At 38.9% G+C, this 22254-nt stretch overlaps 1 protein-coding gene across 1 annotated transcript; it reads left to right on the top strand.

The window, feature by feature from the left end:
- The first annotated feature begins 20303 nt into the window (after positions 1-20303).
- Positions 20304-20954, top strand: LOC149131120 (zinc finger MYM-type protein 1-like). The gene has a single exon (XM_089341633.1). The coding sequence runs from the start codon at positions 20304-20306 to the stop codon at positions 20952-20954; it is 651 nt and encodes a 216-aa protein (XP_089197759.1).
- The last annotated feature ends 1300 nt before the right edge of the window (positions 20955-22254 follow it).

The raw sequence follows: 22254 nt of genomic DNA, 5'->3' as shown, positions 1-22254 counted from the left end.
GGTGAAACCAGATGGCTACACCAGGCTCCAATCTGATTTGGCAGTGTTTCTACAGCTGGATGCCCTTCCTAAAGCCAACCACTCAGAGAGTGTAGTGGGTGCTTTTACGTGTCACCCGCACGAAGGCCAGTCAGGTGGTACTGGCAAAGGCCACGCTCATCTCGCTCGAGAAACCTCATGTGTCACTCGCACAATAGCCAGCCCAGGGGCACCAGCAACGATCCCGCTCGAAAAATCCCAGAACCCCACACAAGAGCCAGTTCAGCGGCACCGGCAACGATCTCGCTCGAAGAAATTTTATGTGTCACCAGCACAAGAGCCAGTCCAGGGGCACTGGCAACAATCTCGCTCGAAAAACCTCATGTGTCACCCACACAAGAGCCAGCCCAGGGGCACCGGCAATGATCCCGCTCGGAAGATTTCATGTGTCACCCGCACATGAGCCAATCCAGGGGCACTGGCAACGATCCTGCTCGAAAGACTTCATGTGTCGCCCGCACATGAGCCAGTCCAGGGGCACTGGCAACGATCCCGTCTCGCTCAAGGCATTTCATGTGTCACCCGCACAAGAGCCAGCCAAGGGGCACCGGCAACGATCTCGCTCGAAAAACCTCATGTGTCACCCGCACAAGAGCCGGCCCAGGGGCACCGGCAACGATCTCGCTCGAAAGATTTCATGTGTCGCCCGCACAAGAGCCAGTCCAGGGTCACTGGCAACGATCTCGCTCGAAGGATTTCATGTGTTGCCCGCACATGATCCAGTCCAGGGGCACCGGCAACAATCCTGCTCGAAAAAAACCTCATGTGTCACCCGCACAAGAGCCGGCCCAGGGGCGTCGCCCGCACATGAGCCAGTCCAGGGGCACTGGCAACAATCCCGCTCAAAAGATTTCATGTGTCACCCGCACAAGAGCCAGTCCAGGGGCACTGGCAACGATCCCGCTCGAAAGATTTCATGTGTCTCCCGCACATGAGCCAGTCCAGGGGCACTGATATATATATATATATATATATATATATATATATATATATATATATATATATATATAAATATATATACATATATATATATATACATATATATGTTTTTTCTTTGTAGTTTCAGCTCAGAGCTGTGGCCATGCTGGAGCACTGCCGTTTTGCTACACTGTTATTACTGAGAGCCTCCTCTAATATGTGGCACTTGGTGAAGAATGGTGTTTGATGTAGCTACCCTCATTTGCACCTCTTGCCATGAGGTAGGTTCATCTAGGATTCTCAACAGGTAGAAGTCCAGCCTTGATTTAAAAACGCCTACATCTACTTTGTTCAGGTTCCTCAGGCTCTTTGGGAGAATAATAAAAAGCTGTGGGCCCCTGAAACCCACGCTGTTGCAGTAACTGGTCTTGAAGCATGATGGCATTACTGGGATCTTTGGTACTGTGCAGTGTCGACCCGTTCTTATTTCTTATTTCTTTACTGCCCACAAGGGGCTACACACAGAGTGGACAAACAAGAACAGACAAACGGATTAAGTCGATTGCATCGACTCCAGTGTGTAACTGGTACTTAATTTATTGACCCCAAAAGGATGAAAGGCAAAGTCGACTTTGGCGGAATTTGAACTCAGAACAAAAAGACAGACAAAATACCACTAAGCATTTTGCCCAGTGCGCTAACGTTTCTGCCAGCTCGCCACCTTACTGGTGACCCATTCTGGCATTGGTGTAGCTTTCAATGCCAAAATTTGGCACAATTCCTTCCAGGATCTTCCAGATGTATATTACTGCATAACACTCCCACCTTCTCTCCAGGGAGTAGAGTCTTAGCTGTTTCAGCCTTTCCCAGTAGCTGAACTGTTGCAAAGAGACGATCTTCTTTATGAAACTTCGCTGGATTGCTTCAAGGTCCGCTGTTAATTTCACACTGGTGGGTGACCATAGCTGTGAGCAGTAATCCAGGCAGCTGAGGACGAATGTCCTCCAGAGGACCATCATGGTTTCCTTTTCTCTGGTTCTGAATGTTCTCATGATTCATCCAGCCAGTCATCTGCACTTTGTCACCATCCTGGTAATGTGCACTTGGAAAGAGGTATCATCACTCATATCGATACCCAGGTCCCTCACTGATTTAGGCTCTGGCATTGTTATTGCCTGTGGACCAGTAGACCCTGTAAGTTTCATATTCAGTTTTGGATGCTGGTAGTGCAGGGCTTGGAATTTTTGAGCATTAAACTGCATATTATTATTCTCAGCCCATCTGTAAATTGAGTCCAACTCCTGCTGCAGATGTGCAACATCACTGGGGTTCTGTATTTTCTGCAAGACTTTCGTATCATCTGCGTAGCTAGCAAGGGTGGCTATCCGGGCAGTTGAGGGTATATCTGAGAGGGCCACTATGAAAAGCAGTGGTCCCAAGACAGTGCCCTGTGGAACACCACTCACTATTTGTGTTTTCATAGAGGTGGCTCCATTGGCCACTACTGCCTGACTTCTATCTTTCAGAAAGTCATGTAACCACTCTCCAAGTTTTCCAGCTATGCTGAGATCATGCTGTTTGTGGAATATCATACCATGATCCACTTTATCAAAAGCTTTTTCAAAATCAAGGTATATTATGTCCACATTTGAGTTATTGAGTAACTGCCTCAACACCCAGTCATAATGTTGTAAGAGCTGGGTCAGGCAGCTCCTACCTGGTCGAAAGCTATGCTGGGTATCACTTAGCATGTTATTTTCTTCAAGGAATGCGATTAGTTTTCCTCTGACTATCCGTTCCATGACTTTCCTGATGTGTGAAGTCAGAGAGATAGGCCTATAGTTTTTGGCATCTGCTCTACTTCTCCCTTTATGGATTGGGCATATTATTCCCTCCTTCAGCTTGCTTGGCAGCCTGCCATTTGCAAGAAAGCTCTGGAAGAGAATCTGGGGGCAGGGTGCCAGGGCATGCTTACACAATTTGTATATATGTTTTTGCACATGTAAGCACAAGGTTGTACTAAAAGGTTTGTAGACTGTCTATGAAAGAGTGATGCCACAACTGTGAAATCTTGCATGCATTAATTTCAACTGCATTATTTCTTTCCGAGTAAACTGATATCTAACTTTTTGAAGAAGACTTCAAAAGTAACTAATAGTGACTTCTCTTAGAAATGGGAAAAATTTGACTTTGAGGTGTAATTAAGTACCTGCAGAAAAAGGTTAGCAACCATGTCAGCATGAATGTCTTTGGGGACTAAGACATTCATGCTGATATGGTTGCTACATTAAGGGATGATGTACCAGCTCTATCAACAGTGTAAAAGCGTGCAGCTGAATTTTGGAGGGGAATGGAACAGCCTGCAACTGCTACCGCTGAGGAAAACATTGTGTTCACCACATGGTGATAGATGAAAGGTGGTTAACTATAAATCAAATATCCCATGAAAGAGTTGAGAATATTCTGTATGATGAAGGTTTCTACTTGGTGGCTGCCACATCTGACACCTGATCAAAAGCACACCGGGCTGATCACATCATGGGGAAATCTGACATTGTTTCAGGCAGATCCAATTGGTTTCCTTAAATGTTTTCTAACCCAGGATGAGTTTTGATTTCATCACTTTGAGCCAGAGACAAAGGGACAATTCATGTAGTGAAAACACCCCTTCTCACCTACTCCAAAGAAGGCCAAGATTGTTTCATCTGCAGGGAAGATGTTGGTCTCAGTTTTTATGATGCAAGAGGCATTGTGTTTATTGACTATCTTCAAAAGGGCCACACCATTAATGGAGAGTACTATGCCAACTTGCTGAACTTTTACAAAAGGCAATCAAGGCGAGGAAAACTGACAAAAGGAGTCTTGTTTCATGAGGACAATGCTCCAGTACACAAGCCCTTGATTTCAATGGCTGCTGTGTATGACTGTGGCTTTGAACTGGTTGATCATCCTCCCTTTTCTCCTGATGTGGCTCCATCTGACTATTGCCTCTTTCACAATATGAAAAAACACTTGGCTGGGAACCAATATTACAGTGACGATAACATCATATCTGCTGTTGCTACCAGATACTTTTGAAGTCTTTGAACAATGTAGTTATTAATAAGAGTTGAAATTATGACATGCAAGATTTCACTGCTCTAGCTTCACTCCTTCATAATCAACCTATGAATTTTGCAGCTCACCCTCATATGTTTATTGAATTAAAGGTGATAATTCTGATAGAATTCATGAAAAATTGGATAAAATGCTTTGCTGCATTTAGCTGTTACTCTTTACTTTCTAATCAAATCACACCAAGGACAATTTTACCTCTTCTCTTTTCAAGGTTGAAAAAAATATGTACCAGGCAAATACTGGAACTGATGCAATCAATTATTTCTTCCTGCCACTTATTCCAAATTCAAGCTAGCAGAACTGTAAGCATACCAGACAAAATGCTTAGCAACATTTCATCTGTCTTCGTGTTGTGAGTTCAAATTTTGCCAAGGTCGACTTAACCTTCATCCTTTTAGGGCTGATAAAATAAATACCATTTATCCCTCCTCCAAAATTGCTGGCCTTGAAACCAATATTAGAAACTAGTATTTGTTTAATCAATTGCAGTTTCTCAAGAAGTTTATGAAGTCTGTTGTTTCTGATTGGATTGGAGGTCACATTTGTTGATAATACATGAAAAAAAAAAAGAAGTAAAGAAAACTCTGGGGCTGGGTGGGGGGTAGTCTGAAAGAGCACACCCCAATCCCTTCTGTTTTCTGGGAGAAAAAAAAACCTTTGCGGCACATTTGGAGGTCAGATTAGTTGATAGCACACATGCACGCACGCACACATGCACACACACACAAACACACAGAAATGAGGAAAAATAATTATTTCCCCACTGAAATCAAGAGGAATATTCTAAAAATTTACCAAAACCTGTGAATTGATGTCGCTATTATCCTCCAATTGCAATAGTTTTATTCACCACTGTTAAGGCTGTATCTTCAAATTGCAATACAAAAATAAATATTATATATATATATATATATATATATATATATATATATATATATATATATATACATACATACATACATACATACATACATACATACATACATACATACATACATACATACATATATATATATATATATATATATATATATATATATATATATATATATATATATATATATATATATATATATATATATATATAGGCACAGGAGTGGCTGTGTGGTAAGTAGCTTGCTTACCAACCACATCGTTCTGGGTTCAGTTCCACTGCATATATATATATATATATATATATATATATATATATATATATATATATATATATATATACATACATATATATATATGTATGTATGTGTGTGTATATGTTTGTGTGTCTGTGTTTGTCCCCCCAACATCGCTTGACAACTGAAGCTGATGTGTTTACATCCCCGTAACTTAGTGGTTCGGTAAAAATGACTGATAGAATAAGTACTAGGCTTACAGAGAATAAATCTTGGGGTCAATTTGCTCGACCAAAGACAGTGCTCCAGCATGGCCACAGTCAAATGACTGAAACAAGTAAAAAAAAAAGAAGAGTATATATATATATATATATATATATATATGGGAGAATGTACGAAAAAACAACAACAGACGAGGACAGGTGGTGTAAATAACAAAAGGATGTATTAGTATGACGCTCAGGAATATGGAAAGTCTTTGACGTTTCGAGCTACGCTCTTCAACAGAAAGAATACGGAGACAAGGAGAAAAACACGGAGAAAAAAAATTGAATAGTGTTCAGTCAACGGTCAATCATAATAATGGCTGATCATAACAATGGCTGACCGGAAGTTAGAAATTCTTTTTTCAGGAGAGCTAAGAAAAGGGGGAGATAACAAACGGTGATCGAAGAACGAGAGGCTGTGTGTGGGAGATAGAATACCGGTGATCTTGACGTATGTAGTGTGAAAATGGGGAGGGGAGAAAGGAGTTGGTCAGTTGTAGTGTGTGCGTGGTGTGATGCGAGGGTATTGGTGTGATGTGATGTGAGGGTGTTGGGAGGTGGGGAAGGCATGGGTGGAGTGTGGGTTAAGCTGAGGGTGGGGTAGAGGTAGGGGTGGAGTATGTGGGTAGGGGTGGGTGGTGGGTGTAAGGAATTGGATGGGGTGGAGTGGGAAGGTAGAGTAGGAGTGTGTTCGGGTGTGATACTCTTTTTTTATATATATATATAAAACAATGTTGTTTTATTCCACACAGGTAGAAATATAGGGAAAATAGAAACTGAAAATGCACTGAGAATAGTTAAAATATTTTTTATTAATATATTTAAAGCTTTAACTGGTTTCACAGTTTACACTGATTTTCAAAAAGTTCAAATAGGCTTACGTTACAGTTGTTTTGCTTCTGACTAATATTTGAGGCTTGCCCAATTTTTATAGGGAGTTCATGACTCAAATTAGTATATGCTTTGAATAGGATTTGATTGGTAGAGGATAGTCACATGACTGGTCTTAGAAATTTTTGTAGGTTTCCTGCTACATCTGTGTGTTAGTATCAAGTGATGATGTTTGGCATTGTAAGTTAAGGCTGACATAGTAGACTGAATATGTCTAAACAATGCTCTTAATGTTTTCTGTCAAGTGTCTGCCAACAGATGATTAAGTTTAGAACCTTTTGTACATCCCCCCACCCGCTATATCCATGTGTTAGTGTCACATGACAATATATTTTGCGCCTAAAAAGAAGGCCAACATAGTTGAGTGAACATATTTAGTTACAATCAAGGCACTCCTAATTTAATCTGTCTGGTGGAAGAGTGGACAGGAGTTGTTTGTATGTAATCCACTGGCTAAAGTTTAGGTTGTTAGCTGTGTAGGTTCCTCATATTAAGTGTCAGAATGAGTTTTGTGTGTGAATAGTTATTTGTGTATGCACTCTGTTAAATCTTGGTATTTGTGTATGTACTCTATTAAGTCTTGGTTTGTACTTTTGTATGAAAGGATTTTCTTTGTTTATCCGTGCTTCATCTGTGGTATTTGCTAAACATAGGTAGAGTGGGAAGACTTGGAATTTGGGGGACTTATTTTTTGCACATATATCTATGTGTCCACTCAGTAGAATCTGTCTAGTAGTCAGTTTATTTCTTAGAGTAACCTTTGTTTGACGTATGTAATCTTCATTACATCCATGACATTTGATAGCGTATATTAAATTCCCTGAAGAACATGTAAAGTGATTTTTTTACAGTAAAAATTTGTCGTGATTTGAATTTGTATGTTGAGTCTTCAATAAGGTTGATGCAAGTCCTGCAATTGGGGTGGCCACACTTTTATGACTGTTAGTGTAGGAATTGTGGAAATTAATTTAGCACTTGTGAGAAATTTTTAAGGGACTTTGATTGTCTTTTACTCTTGATTATTTTGTGTATTTCAAATGCTTGTTTCATACTTGGGTCTTGTCTTAATAGTAGGATGTTCTGGTGGATAATATTGTAAACCTCTGTGTTTCTTGGGTTGTGTGTTGTAATAAAGGGTAGAGTATTGGATGTATCTGGAGCATTCTTCGTTTTATGTAGTTCTTCGATATTTATTGCTTTGGCACATTTTATTCCATTGTCTATTAATATCAATGGATATCCATTAACATTAATGGATATGCAACAGACATCAAAAAGGTTTAACAAACAAAGTATATGACTAACTACATAACAAATTTTGATTGGAAGACTAGCTACTTCTACAGTCTCCCAAAATATACTGTCATGTGACACTATCACACAGATGTAGCAGGGAAATGTACAAAAGGTTATAAACTTAACCATGTGTTGACAGACACTTGACAGAAAACATTCAGAGCATTGATTGTTCGGACACATTCAGTCAACTGTGTCAGCTTTAATTACACTGCCAAACATTGTCACTTGATACTAACACATTGTTACTTGATACTAACACATAGTGGGGAACCTACAAACATTTCTAAGACCAGTCATGTGACTATCCTCTACCAATCAAATCCTATTCAAAACATATACTAATTTGAGCCATGAACTCCCTATAAAAATTGGGCAAGCTTCAAACACTAGTCAGAAGCAAGCCATCTTTGCTGGTGTTCAGTCATTCCTTTTGTGTCTAAGGTTAGTTGTATTTGAAAATTGTTTCCCACTTGTAGGATTTGTTATTTGCCTGCTTGCAGGATTTGTTACTTGTGATTTGTGGTTTCCCATGAGGGAAATGTTGTTAAATATTTTATTGTGTAAAACATTTTGTGAACTGTTATCCTCCCCCAAGGGGGAAGGACATATAAATTTACCGTTGTTGGTAAACTTTTGAACTGTGCTGGTGAACAATTGTTAAATATTATTTTGTTCCATTTCAGAACAATTTTGTTAAATCTGTCTGTGCATTTTTTGGAATATTTTTTTGTGAAAAAATATTTAAAATGTCTTCAAGTGAAGAAAGGAAAATGAATTTTGCCACTGCTGTTGGTGAAACAGAAAATATTATTTTAAAAAAAGAGGACATTCAAGCTTATTTTAGGATCATCACAGAGAAAGTAAAATCACTCCACCAAACAAGTTAATAATTAAAACCAAGGGAAAAATGATCATTTATAAAACCTACGATGTTGGAAAAAAAAAGCTAGAGCATTTAGAAGAAAGCACTGTTGAAAAGTGTCTCGGGCCGGTAATAAACCAAATTAAATACCTGGTCTGAGGCACAAGATTTGCAACCATAGAAGCAAGGTTTGAGTCAGCAGAGAAGGCTACAGAGTTTCCGACTTGAACCTTGCAAAGCGGAAATATAATGCCACTGCCTTTATATCTGGGACGCAGAATGTTCCAAATAAAGATAAAGAATATCCCCCCAGAGGTAGAAGTCACATGGATCGTGGCCACTCTCTTATTTGAGAGAGAGGACAAAATCAACATAATCCAGATCTCCAGAGATGCCCCACAAAACTGGTGGGGGTCAAACTCTCGAGATCCTGGCACAGGCCATGACCACGGACCTGGAAAACCTCCCTGAGACTATCCACAGCGGAGAAGAAACAATTCTGGCAGTACACGTAGAAGGGAGAAGACCCAGATGTTATAAGTGTGGCAGAAAAGGACACCTGAGGTCTAAGTGTCCCTCTACAAAAAAGGACAAAGAAGAAAACCCTGAAGAGGAGAAGAAAAGAGAAGAGGCAGTACCCTCAGCCAAGGAGGGTGTTACCCAGAGGGTGACTGCCTCCAAAAGTAAAGAAGACAAAGCAGAACCAGCTGTGACACCATCTGAAGAAATCATGGAATTTCAGACAATATCATGAAAACACCCCAAGAAAATAGAGTCACCCACCAAGTTCCAGGAGGCGGCTCCAATAACCAAAGTGGCAAAAAAAACAGGAACAAAAGGAAAGACCAAAAGAACCAAAGAAGGGGAAAATGAAACTGGAAATAATCGACTTACCGAAGAAAGTGGATACCGCTACTGTAGCTTTCAAAAATAGTAATAAATACTTAGAGTGGGTGATTAAACCCCACCAACAAACATTACTATACACAAACAGTAACAGTAGAAGCCCTGTAACAATAGGGAAAATTTCTAAAAAATTATATACAGTCTTAAAAGAGAGACATCCTAAAGAAATAGCGGAATTAAAGGAATTACTGAAAGTTTTTAACCCACCAGAGGAACCGAGTCTGGACAAGAGGAAGGAGGAGGGGAAACAAGTTTTAGTGATACTGAGATCGATCCCCCTCGAAAGATGAAAAGAGCAGGTAGGCTCCAATTTTTGTCTTTTTTGTTTTTGATATGGCTATGCTGTGCATTGGTTGTTCAAATGTTCATGGCCAGGGTTTGAAGAGGAAGCAGGCTTGTTTCCTTGACGACCTCAGGTCACACAGAATTGATGTTATGGTTGCTACAGAGACCAAGCTGGACAAGCTGCAGGCCTTCTCAACTCTCCTGAATGGCTATAAGAAAATCATGTCTCCTTGTCAGACAGGGGGAAGGGAGGTGTTGTGGTATTGCTCCGGAAAAGCTTGGATCTGCAGACATTTACGATCTTCGTGGAACCAGAAGGCGAGTCAGTCGTTCTGGATCTGACATACAGAGGTAAGGCCTTCAGGTTGGTTAGCATTTACGTGCCTAGCACATTAGGCAAACAGAACGAGTTCTATCAATGTCTGGAGAACTTTCTGGTGACATCAATGACACTAGTTTTGTTAGGAGATTTTAATGCCATTCTGGATGCATGCCTTGATAGCGTAGGCTTGAACGAAAGGAAATGCGACTCACGCCTCATCGATCTGCTAAAGCAATTTAGGCCGGCAGATCAATATAGAGCATTCCAATATAGACTTGGAATAATAACGACAGATCAATCAGGTCTTACATAGACAGGATTATAGTTAATGCTTGAGATAAGTGTAGTTTTAGCTGTCCACATTTACCTATGTACCCTACATGGATCACAAATTAGTGACATGTGGGTTGCATATAGATAAGGTCCATAGACAGGGATCTGGCTATTGGAAGTTGAGCAAGTCCCTATTGGATTGCAAAACTTACTGGAGCCAGATTATGGTGTTAGTAATGAGGGCACTAACTGGCGCCGTGTTAAATAACCAGTGGTGGAGGGCCCTCAGAAGAGCCATTCGACTTGAGTCAACTAGATTTAGCAAGCAGTTAAGTCTAGAGCAGACTAGAGTAGAAAGGGATTTAGTTAAGGCATTAGAAGAGGTGCTGAGAATGGGCTCTGCACCCCAAGTTTTTGTGGCAAGATCGGCTTTGGACCGACACCTCGATGCCAAACACAAAAGATGCAGAGTCCAGGCTAAAGTATGTGCACTGGGTCACGAGGGTATCAACATTGTCGGGTGGGCTCACTTAGTAGAAACCCAATGTGGTGTGGATGCTATGATAAGGTCTGTGATTAATGAACACGGACAGGAGATCGAAAGACAGGAGGAGATGTGCAAGGCCTTTCATGAGCACTCTGCTGTATTGCTTGGGAGGAGTGGGACACTGGACCATGGAGATGCCCTCTGGGATTTCCTGGCTAGCAGCCCGTGTCTTTCAGCACTGTGAAGCGCCGATCACGGCTGAGGAGTTTATAGAGATGCTTTCCGAGTGCCCCAGGGACAAGTCGCCAGGATTGGATGGTGTACCTTATGAATTTTATAAAAGTATGCCAGACTTGTTCGGGAACATACTCGCCAGTGTGTACCTGAATTGGCAGCAGAATGAGAGAATTCTCAAATCTGTGAGCCAAGGAATGGTGACACTGATCAGAAAGGACCCGTGCAAGGGGGATAACATTAATAATTTTTGGCCCATAACTCTGCTAAACACAGAGTTAAAGATTTTGGCCAAGGTGCTAGCCAAGAGAGTGAGGATTGTCGTGGGTGACCTGGTGGGAGAGGCACAGACATGTGCCATCCCAGGAAGAACGATACATGACAACGTTCATCTCATTTGCTACACCATAGAGAGGGTTGGTAAAGTTCCTGGCAAAGGTGGGGCATTGGTGAATTTAGACCAGTCTAAGGCATTCGACAGGGTCGACCATCAGTATCTGGGTCTGACTTTCCGAGGCTGGATTGAAGCTTTGTATAGCAACATCGAATCTGTCATCCGGGTGAGTGGGTTCTTCTCGAACCCTTTCGCAATCGAGCGTTTGGTTCGCCCCCTGTCCCTGCTCCTGTATGTATTGGCCCTTGAGCCACTGCTGCAGAGATTGGGGACTATGGAGAGAGACCCACGTGATCTGTGTTGCGGTAGAAGTGTGACAGCATATGCGGATGATGTTACCATCATCAGTCTGATGAATGGCAGCTACCTTGTGTAGAAGACATCATCAAAGGATATGAAGTGGTGGCAGGGGCAAAAATTAACCAGGAGAAATTAATCAGCTTGCAGCTCGGCATCTGGCTTGGCAAGTCAATACCTCCCAACTGTGTTGTCAGATGCTGGACGGAGGGCCCAGTTAAATTGCTTGGACCAGATCTCCAGGCGGAGAAAAACTGGAGCGAGGTGACAAGTAAGGTGACGGCCTTAACCCAGACCTGGTCTGGGAGGACGTTATCCTTGCTAGGAAGGGCCAAAGTTGCACAAGTGTTTATAGCATTTGTGATAACCTACCACCTAACCGTTGTGCCTTGCCCCTGTTTGTGCCTGACCAAGTTGGAATAGATCCTTTTCCACTTTTTGTGGACAGGTAAAATGCCACTTGTGAGGTGCTCCATCTGCTGCCAGAAACTGTTAAAGGGTGGACTGGGGATGCCTTGGCTGATGATGCGCAAGTTATACACTGAGGCTGAGACATCGCTGGCACTACCTGGATGGTGAGCAGGTATGGACACCACATGTCAAGCAACTTTTTCCACAATTGCAGTCCCTCAGGGACTTAGGTTCATGGATCAAGTGGAGACCTAGGATGGGAGAATGGCAGAAGGAGTGCAGATAAGCACTCACTCTGTTCTCCTGAGCGAGCAATACCGGCAGCAAAGTTACCACTGCAGATTTTTATAGAGGGTTGGTAGAGCATAAGTCCGATGATGTCCTGGGAGAGGCTCTAGGCTTCAATGTAGAACAACTGACCAGCCTGTTCGGAAGGACATTTGGGCCAAGATGTCTGGATAACTTCCAGTAATCCTTGGCTTGGTTGTACTATCGATCGGCCTTACCGGTTCGAGAGAGGTTGTCCAGACAGTTTTGATACCTCCCCACATGCCTGAGGTGCAGGTGTGTCAGTGAAACTGTTGTGCATGCCTTCATACACTGTGAAGAGCTGAGGAAGTTGATAACCTATGTTGAACAACTGATTTTGGATGCAAAAGGAGTATGACTCTCAACTGAGTCCATGGTTAAGATCGTATTGCCTCCCTCCTTTAACAAAGAAAGGAAGGCATCTTTTTTCTGCGTAGTAGCCATACTGAAAGACACAGTATGGATGACACATGTGAAGAGGATTGAGACAAGTTGGTCAGTTATTTTAACTTCCACCTGTTAAGAAAGATCCATCTGGAGAAATGGTACCTGCCTCAGAGTGTGTACAGAAAAAGATGGAAAACTGCGGTAAGAAAGTTAAGTATGAATGGGGCCATGCTAGTGTAGCCGGTCAAATCGAAAAAGAAGGAAAAAACCAAATAAAAAAAAAAACACAATAAAAACAGGAAATGAACAAAGGTAAAAAAAATGAACCCTTGAACAATATATTTCTATATTTATATTTTTAATTGCATTTTTCATCCCGATTTCATCCAAATAATCATGATTGTAAACCCAGCCCCTGTAAGACTGTCCTTGTTTCATTCCTGCCCCTATTCTGTACCTTGTATATATGCCTTTATAGGCAAATAAAGAAATTCAGAAGCAAGACAGCTGCAACATAAACCACGTCTTTCTATTTGAACTTTTTGAAAATCAGTGAAAACTGTGAAACCGGTTAAAGCTTTAAATATAAAAATAAAAAATATTTTAACTATTCTCAGTGCATTTTCAACTTCTATTTATCTCAAAGCGGTGCTCAAGCATGGCCGCAGTCTACTGGTCTACTGACCGAAACAAGTAAAAGATGAAAGACAAACAATAATAACCTTGCACACAGCTGGACACCTAACTATCCCCTCTTCCTTTCTCTCAACAGTAGTAAAGATATTGATACAAAGCAAAAACTAAAAGCAAAAATACGAGTGACAGCTTAACTGTTGCTTGACAAACTGCAGCTGTGACGATATGCGGCATACATACGCGTGCACGCATACAATACTCTCACACTTTTATGTCTAATTATCTATTTCTTTCTCTTTCTCTCTCTCATTCTTTTATGTCTGTCTATCTATTTCTTTACTCCTATCTTTTCTCTCTCTCTCTCTCTCTCTCTCTCTCTCTCTCTCTCTCTCTCTCTCTTTCTTGCTGAAAACCAGCTGTAAGTTACTACACAACACAGAGTGAGAGAGAAAGAGGGTCGAGTGAGACGTGCACACGTGCTCAGACAGACATACATGTACACAAGCAGAAGTAACATAGGAAGAAGTGAAAGTGAGACTGAAAGACAGAGTAGTGAGATGAAACAAAGAAAAAGAGAAGGACTGACAGAACAGTCAACAAGAGCGAGTTAGTTTAGTGTAAAGTGTAAGAGAGAGAGAGAGAGAGCAAGGGAGAAAGAGAAAGGAGCATGAGATCAGGTTGGAAAACAAGGCTCAAGAGGTGAATGGATGGAGAAGAACTGAGGAAGATCTAATGGGAGTGTAGACACTGAAACAAACTAGCAACAACGATGACATGGTCACTCGAACTTGCTAGATATAGGAACCACTCTAATTACATGTCACTTCCTACTTTCTCATACCCCTTTCTCAATCTCACACAGTGTGTATCTCTCTATGTCTCTACCTGGAAAAGTATACATTAGACAGTATGTCTGGGGCATAACTTGTAAAGGACTGGGTGGGCATGGCTGAAATATCTTCAATCATAGGTCTGGTCTCTCAAAATGGACCTTGGGCTAAATAACATTAATGAGAACAAGCCAGGAGTCCTCAATCATTTTTTTATCTACGGATCACATTGATAACTATTTTATTCTGGTGGACCCCACCATAGCCATTCAATGTTTAAAAACTAGTTTTAGGGAAATTTCTTTCAAAATTCTTATTTTGCTTAGATCTTTCTGATTTGGCAGGCGCCACTTGTTTTCTTAACAAAACACTTTCAGACATGGGACACTGGTAGAATGTGTCATATAAAACATCTTTTACTCTTAGTGTTATTGAGAAAATTTTATCTTTTTAAAGTTATTTCGTGTTGAAATTGTCGTATTTCGGTAATTTCAACCAATCATTGACGTCTATTGAGGTGAAAACAATTACTGCTATGGAATGTAAACAAGACATTCTAGCGGTGTAATGGGATCTTTTCCCTTGAATAAAGTCCGTTTGTACTGGTTTTAGCTAACCCTAACCCTAACCCTAACCCTCGCCGATAGTTGTTGTTGACAAACAACGGCACTAATTTTATTCAAGGGAAAAGATCCCATTACACCACTAGAACGTCTTGTTTACATTCCATAGTAATAATTGTTTTCACCTCAATAGACGTCAGTGATTGGTTGAAATTACCGAAATACGACAACTTTTACCATGAAATAAGTTCAAATATAAAAATTTTTCTCTGTTCTATAAGACAAAATATACAAGTATACAAAGTTTGAAAGTGTTTCGGTAGAAAACAATAAATAAAACATAAATAAAAAGTGGCACCCACCAAATCAGAAAGATCCTTTTGCTTTTCACCCATTAACTTGTGTAGGTTGAACTTGCTGTTTCTTGCAATACATACCAATAGATACATGCAAAGCAAAATTTTTTTAGGGGCCTTTAAAATATTATTGTGGATCCTCAATTTACTATTTTGTTACTTGGACCCCCAAAAATCTTATATCGACCCTCAGGGGCCATATGGACCCCGGCTGAGAACCTCTTCTGTACATGATCACTATCTATCTATCTATCTGTCTATCTATCTATCTATCTATCTACCTATTTATCTATTTATCTATCTATCTATCTATCTATTTATCTATCTATCTATCTATCTATCTATCTATCTATCTATCTATCTATTCCATGGAAGTCCTCCAAAGTGAAGGTTCCAGGACCCTTGTCACAACCTCCTTCATTTTTTTCAATGTCTTCAAAACGACTGCCCTTGAGGTTCTCCTTCAGCTTGAGGAACAACCAAAATTCACAAGGAACAAGATTTGGACTGTAGAGAAAGTGAGGGACAGTTTTGATACCCATCTCTGTTAAATAGTTGGCTACTGGAATGAAATTGTGGACTAGGGCAGGTGCCCAGGGCTGGATGTACCACTAGTGAACTAGACAACTGTCTAGGGTAGTAACATCTAGTGGGGAGACAAAATCTGGGGATGTCTTGGGAGGTGCTTACTTAGGAGAGAGAGAGTTTAAGAAATTTATAATTATAAAGTGATAATTTTGTTATAATAAAAAAATCACTTATCAAATCATCAGCAATCAGTCAGTAAAGTTTGATAATGACTTCAGTTACACTTACATTTCCAAAAACCAATGTTTCCTCTAAGGCTTTGGTTCACCATGCAGCCCAGTCGTTTGAAAATTACCACCCGGTTTAATTTGAGGCCCCCCAAGAAAACAATTGAATTTTAAAATTTAACATGATATGTGTATATTTTTACAATCATTGTTAAAATATTCAAAAGAATGTGTAATATACTTAAAAGTTGTAATAAATTGTATAATGGCGAGTTGGTTTGCTGGCGAGTTGACTCTACCCCTATATGATATATATATTATTAATGTGTCAATGTCTTGGCAAAAAAAATTTAAATCAGCATCAGAAAAATTTTTATATCATGGCTTTGGTATGTGTACACAGCGGTATTTTTTGGGTGAATTTTCTCTTGTGAATTAAATCATGGGAGGAGCTAGGGAAGTTTTTAAAAAGAAGTTTTTTTTTTACATGGGTATATTCCATTGAGATTTTTAGCACCTTTTTCACTTAATATTAATCATATGATTGATAATTCCTTTATTTGTTCCAGTCATTTGACAGCAGCCATGCTGGAGCACTGCCTTTATTTAATAGAAAATTATATTAAATTCTTATATAATTTTTGCTTCAAGAAACCATTCAAATTCTATGAGTAAGACCTGTCAAATTTGTTTGAGTAATGTACTCAATTATATTGAACTTGACTTAAACTGTTTTTGTAATCTATATAATAAAATAGAGTTGTGTGTGTGTGAATTCACTTTCCGCACCAAAACGGCTGTGCGAATTGCTTTCATACCTGGCATGTGTAAATGATTTCATTCTGGAAAAATAATAGGGTATTCGGTTTATTTTTGTCTTAAAGATTAATATATATGATTCATTTCTTTCAAAAGGTTTTTCAATATCAACTTCCAGTATGGATGTAGCAATGGAGAATTGTTCATTTTCATTTGCAAACTCTTTCACTTTCTCTTTAAATGTTTTCATTTCAAGTTTTAATTCACTATTTGCAAACAACTTACAATAACTTACTTAATGAAGTAACAACCTTGGGAGGAGCCTTTTTGGTACAAAATAAAAAAAAAGATAATTGTAAATATTTTCAGAGGACAAGGAGCATGATTCAAGGGAGATTTGGCTGTTGTTTCTAGCACATCCCAACCCACCCTCCATTTTCATGCCCACATGTATTTATTGTAAAGCATCAATACATTACAGGGATGTACTTGTATAGCAAGTGACTTGATCTGAGATTGTATGCAGAAATAAAAACAATTGCAGCATGGAAGATATTTGTAAGTCTTTTAACAACACACAAAAATCTTTAGTTTCACTTCATTTAAATTTCATTTGTATGAAAATATTTTCATCGCTTTGAAACCGTGACCTGTTCACTAACAAAACTTGGCTAAGTTTTGTCAATGACAAATATCTTCCATGCTGCAATTGTTATCAATACATTTGTAATCATTGTCATTTAAAAGGTATTTGTATATAAAATTTGCTAAAAAGCTATCCATTTTCCTGAAAGTTATGGGGGAAAAAAGTTGGATCATGTGAATTTTCCGAAACTCCTCTCTCCAACCTCAGAAAAATTCGTTCCCGTAAATCCCTATATACTCTGCATCCACAGCATCTAAGCGGTATTTGTTGAAAATTTCGTTAAAAAGTATACACTTTTCTGGAAGTTATGAGGCAACAAATTCAGATGGGGGTACACATCTGTAGTTATGCAGCTATATCTATCTGTCTATCCATATCTAGCTAGGTGTGTTAAGGTTATGAGTTTATAACCCAAGTACAACCAGGTCCTTCTGCTTGTTGTCTATAGGTGTAATTAATTGACATTTTGAATAAAAATGAAGGCAGCTATAATCAGTATATTATTGGATAAAAAAGTTCATTCCAATTTTATTGCTCAGTCATTATGTGATTACACACATACACACACATACATACATGCAAAATATATGAAAAATATATTTGATTGATTAAAATATTAAAACTAAAATAGTTCACCGACAGAATTTCATTTTTATTTTTCTATACTCATAGTCAACAAAGGTACAAGTTATTTTTTTGTGCATACTCTTGAATTTAAATGGAAAATGCAGGAATAAACGCAGCTCAGGACTAAAATTCATTATTGAAATCAGGGGCAGCTTCAAATATTAAAAATTTATATACTTGACGTTTTTTCAACACCAGGTGTTGTTTTATTTCAATGTATTAATCTTCCTGGTGCTTTTTCGAGCTAACCTTTAATTCTGTATTGGGAAGTTTCGCCCCTAGATAGTTTTGCTATAATATTTAATTATTTATGTGTGTCTGTATCTATAGATATGTAGATATTTCTATAATAAAGGAGTTTACTTTGTTCATATATTCATTGTATATATCTACATTTGTATAAACTAAGTATTGATTCTTGATATTTATATTTACTGTTAAGCTTGCAGGACCTTTTATTAAATATCTTAAAAAAGACAAAAATGAAGAAATCAATTCCCAACAGCAACAGGATACTGTAGAAAAACTAGAAATTTTGCAAGATACTGCAGTGCAAGAAAGCCTTTCATACCAATCACAGACCTCAACAAATGTAATTCAAGATGACAATATTCAAGATCAAGATACGTCCTCTACAGGCACATCCACTGAAACAGAAAAGCAATGTGAAAATTTTATCAAACCTCATGAAGCTAATATCACTTGTACAAACAAGAATTATGGTGACCCAGATACATGGCCTAACGTTGACAACAATGTGCAAGTATTACTGGTTGAACATGGTCCTGAACAACTGCAGCAATATCATTTTCCTAAGGACAACAATAAAAGAAAACTTTCTTCACATCACGACGCAAGGAAACTTGCCAATGGAGAGGAAATTAATTGCACTTGGCTACAATATTCCAGGTCAAAAGATGTGGTGTTTTGTTTTTGTTGCAAAGTATTTAAAAGTAAAGTTTGGGTTTCCTCATTTTCAGAAAATGGTTCAAATAATTGGAAAAATCTTTTAGCAGTCCTCCCTTCTCATGAAAAAAGGTAGTGATCATTTAGAAAACTTTCAAAGATGGAAAGAATTTGAAATACGATTGAAAACACAAAAAACAATTGATAAAGCAAAATTACAAGAGTTGAAGCAAAAAGAATATTGGTACCTAGTACTAATAAGATTGATTTCTTTAGTAAGAGTTTTTGGTGAACAAAATCTGCCCTTTTGTGGAAGTAGTGAAAGGTTATGCAGTCCAAATTATGGGAACTTCTTAAAATTTGCAGAGTATCTGGTAGAGTTTGATCCAATTATGAAAGGGCATTTGTGTGAAGTAAGGAATCATGAGACATTTGTGCATTATCTTGGTAAAGGTATTCAAAATGAGTTAATTCAACTCATTGCATCAGCTACTCAAAAGAAAATAATAGAAGCTGTCCAGGCTGCAAAATATTTTTCCATTATTCTAGATTGCACACCTGATGTAAGCCATGTAGAACAAATGACAATGACCATTCGCTTTGTTAACTTGGGTAAAAATGATGAAGAAATGGCAGGTAATATCCACACAGAAAAATCTAAAATGACCATTGGGGAACACTTTTTGGGATTTATTCCACTAAAGGAAGCTACTGGTGCTTTCATCAGTGACACCATTCTAGAAAAACTTCATGAAGTGTCTTTATCAGTAGAAAATTTGTGTAGCCAAGGACACGATAATGGAAGCCACATGAAAGGTAAAGATAAAGGAGTGCAGAGGAGATTACTGAATATCAATCTGAGGACATATTTTGTTCCATGCAGTACTCATAGTTTGAATTTTGTGGTCAATGATGCTGCCAGGTGCTGTTTAGATGCAACAAAGTTTTTTGACTTAGCACAATGGATTTATGTCTACTTCTCTTCCTCAACATTTTGATGGGAAGCTCTGAAATCTCATGTGACATCATTAACTGGGAAACCATTAAGTGAAACAAGATGGGAGAGTAGAATTGATGCCCTTAAGCCCCTTCATTATGAGCTTGGCAAAGTTTATGATGCATTAATTGAAATTGCTGATGATGCTAACCTCACAGTTTCAAGTGGCACTTCACGTGTAGATGCTCAAGCTCTTGCCAACGAGATTTCCAAGTTCAGTCATGTGACTTCAATAATTCTTTGGTATAATATTCTTTTTGAAATTAACATTACTAGCAAAAAATTGCAGTCAGAAGATTTAACCACAGACTCTGCACTTAAAGAGTTTGAACAAACCAAAAAGTATCTTATTGATTGCATGAGTGACAAAAAATTTGAAGAAGTACTTGTTGATGCTCTTTGAGGTTGCTGATGAATTTGGTATGTGGGCAGAATTTGAAGCAAATCCAGTGAACATTAGAAGAAAGAAACAACAATTCCCATATAAAGGGGAAAAAAAGGAACCTATCCAGGATAGTAAGCAAAGCTACAAAATAAATTTTTATTTTGCAATACTGGATACATCAATTAATTCAGTTTCAGAACGCTTTGAACAACTGAAACAAGTAAATTCCATCTTTGGCTTTCTGTATGATATAAAATCTTTGCAATATAAAACTTCTCATCAAGTAATGGAATTTTGCATAAAAATTGAGTCTTCCCAACAGGTTGGAGAGTCAAAGGATATTGATGCTAAAGATTTGTCTAATGAACTGAATGTCATATCAAGAAGACTTGAAAAATCCTATGGTCCTCTGAAAGTGCTTGAGATACTTTGTGAGCAGCAACAAAGAGAAAGCTTTCCAAATTTGCACATCACTCTCAGAATTCTGCTAACTCTACCAGTAAGTGTTGCAAGCAGAGAGCGTAGCTTTTCAAAACTAGAAATAATAAAGACATATCTAAGAACTTCAATGGCCGAAGAGAGGCTCACCGGACTAGCTACAATTTCCATAGAACATGAAATTTGTAGAAAACTCCAAGAGCTTGTAAAAGATTTTGCAAGGCAGAAAGCTCACGAAATTAGCTTTTAAGTACCAAGAGTCAAAAACAACTGTATTTAAATATTTCAACAACCAATAATAAAAAAAAAACAACACCTTTGAATCAAATCAAATCAAATCAGAGGAGGAGAATACAAACAAGGGCTTGGTGAACTACTGTTTGTTTACCATATTTGCTTGCATCCAATTAGTAAAATATTAATTTTTCAATACATCATGTTTATTAGTTATTATATATTTTTGCATTAATTTTTAAGTAATAAATTTTCCAAAATTTCTCTTTACAAGTGACTTCAAATTGCTCTTATGTTTATTCTCTAGAAACTTTCTTGGGGAAAAATCCCCGGCTTGTTGGGCTCATTTCGCTTGCCATCCCCCCACCCTGTGGAGAGGAGGGGATTAAAATTTGATCCGCCTAGGACGTCAGTTACCATAGGGCCAGCCCTGCAGGCGCTATAAACCTGAATGGCAGTGCTCTGACCTTTTGGGAGGAAATCTCTTCCTGAATCCCATCAAAACTGGCACAAAGTACTCTTTGTTGACTGTCTGGCCAGAGAGAATCCAGTAGATGTAGATGATGCCCTTGCTGTCAAAAAAGGGGAACATTATGAGCTTCCTTGGGCTCTGTCACTTGGTCTCTGGATCATAACAGTAAATCCTGCTTTCAAGATACATGACAGTCTTCATCCAGAAAATTGTGAATTTTCTTAACTAACTCTGATGTTCTGATTCTCTCCCCCCCCCCCCCCCACAACTCTCATCATCTCTTCCTTGAACTTCTTTTGCCATCCTTGAACTTCTTTTACCATCCTTGAACTTCTTTTGCCAATAAAAAACAGATGTCCTGCTCATACGAGTTAATCCATAAGCAGTCTAAATCACTTCATAAGTTTCTGTAGCATTTTATCAGCCTTAACACAAAACTTTATTGCATAGTGAGCTTCGAAATTGTCTTCACATCCCAACTGCATTCTGCAAACTAGTCATCTGAGACAAACAGTGTTTACTAAGGTGTGATCAAAGTGCTGTTACAGCCATCTCCTAAAAAAGTCTCTAAACTTCTAGAATACACCTCATGCACGCACACAGATATGCATGCATGTGTGCATGCATGCACACATGCACATGCACACATGCACACACACACATACACACACACACACACACACAAATATATATATGATGGGCTTCCACGTAGTTTCTGTCATCCAAATTCACTCACAAAGCATTGGTTCATCCAGGGCTATAAAGTATCAGTCAAATACTGGGGTCAATATAATTATCTTACTCCTCCCTCAAAATTGTTAGCCTTAACCCAAAATTAGAAAGA

Source organism: Octopus bimaculoides, chromosome 25 (genome assembly GCF_046866305.1).
Source record: "Octopus bimaculoides isolate indiv1 chromosome 25, ASM4686630v1, whole genome shotgun sequence".
NCBI lineage: Eukaryota > Metazoa > Mollusca > Cephalopoda > Octopoda > Octopodidae > Octopus > Octopus bimaculoides.
This window is presented reverse-complemented; position numbering and strand designations above follow the sequence as displayed.

Coding starts and splice junctions, on each gene's coding strand:
- LOC149131120 (XM_089341633.1), top strand. CDS start 20,304: ATGTGGGCAGAATTTGAAGCAAATCCAGTGAACATTAGAAGAAAGAAA.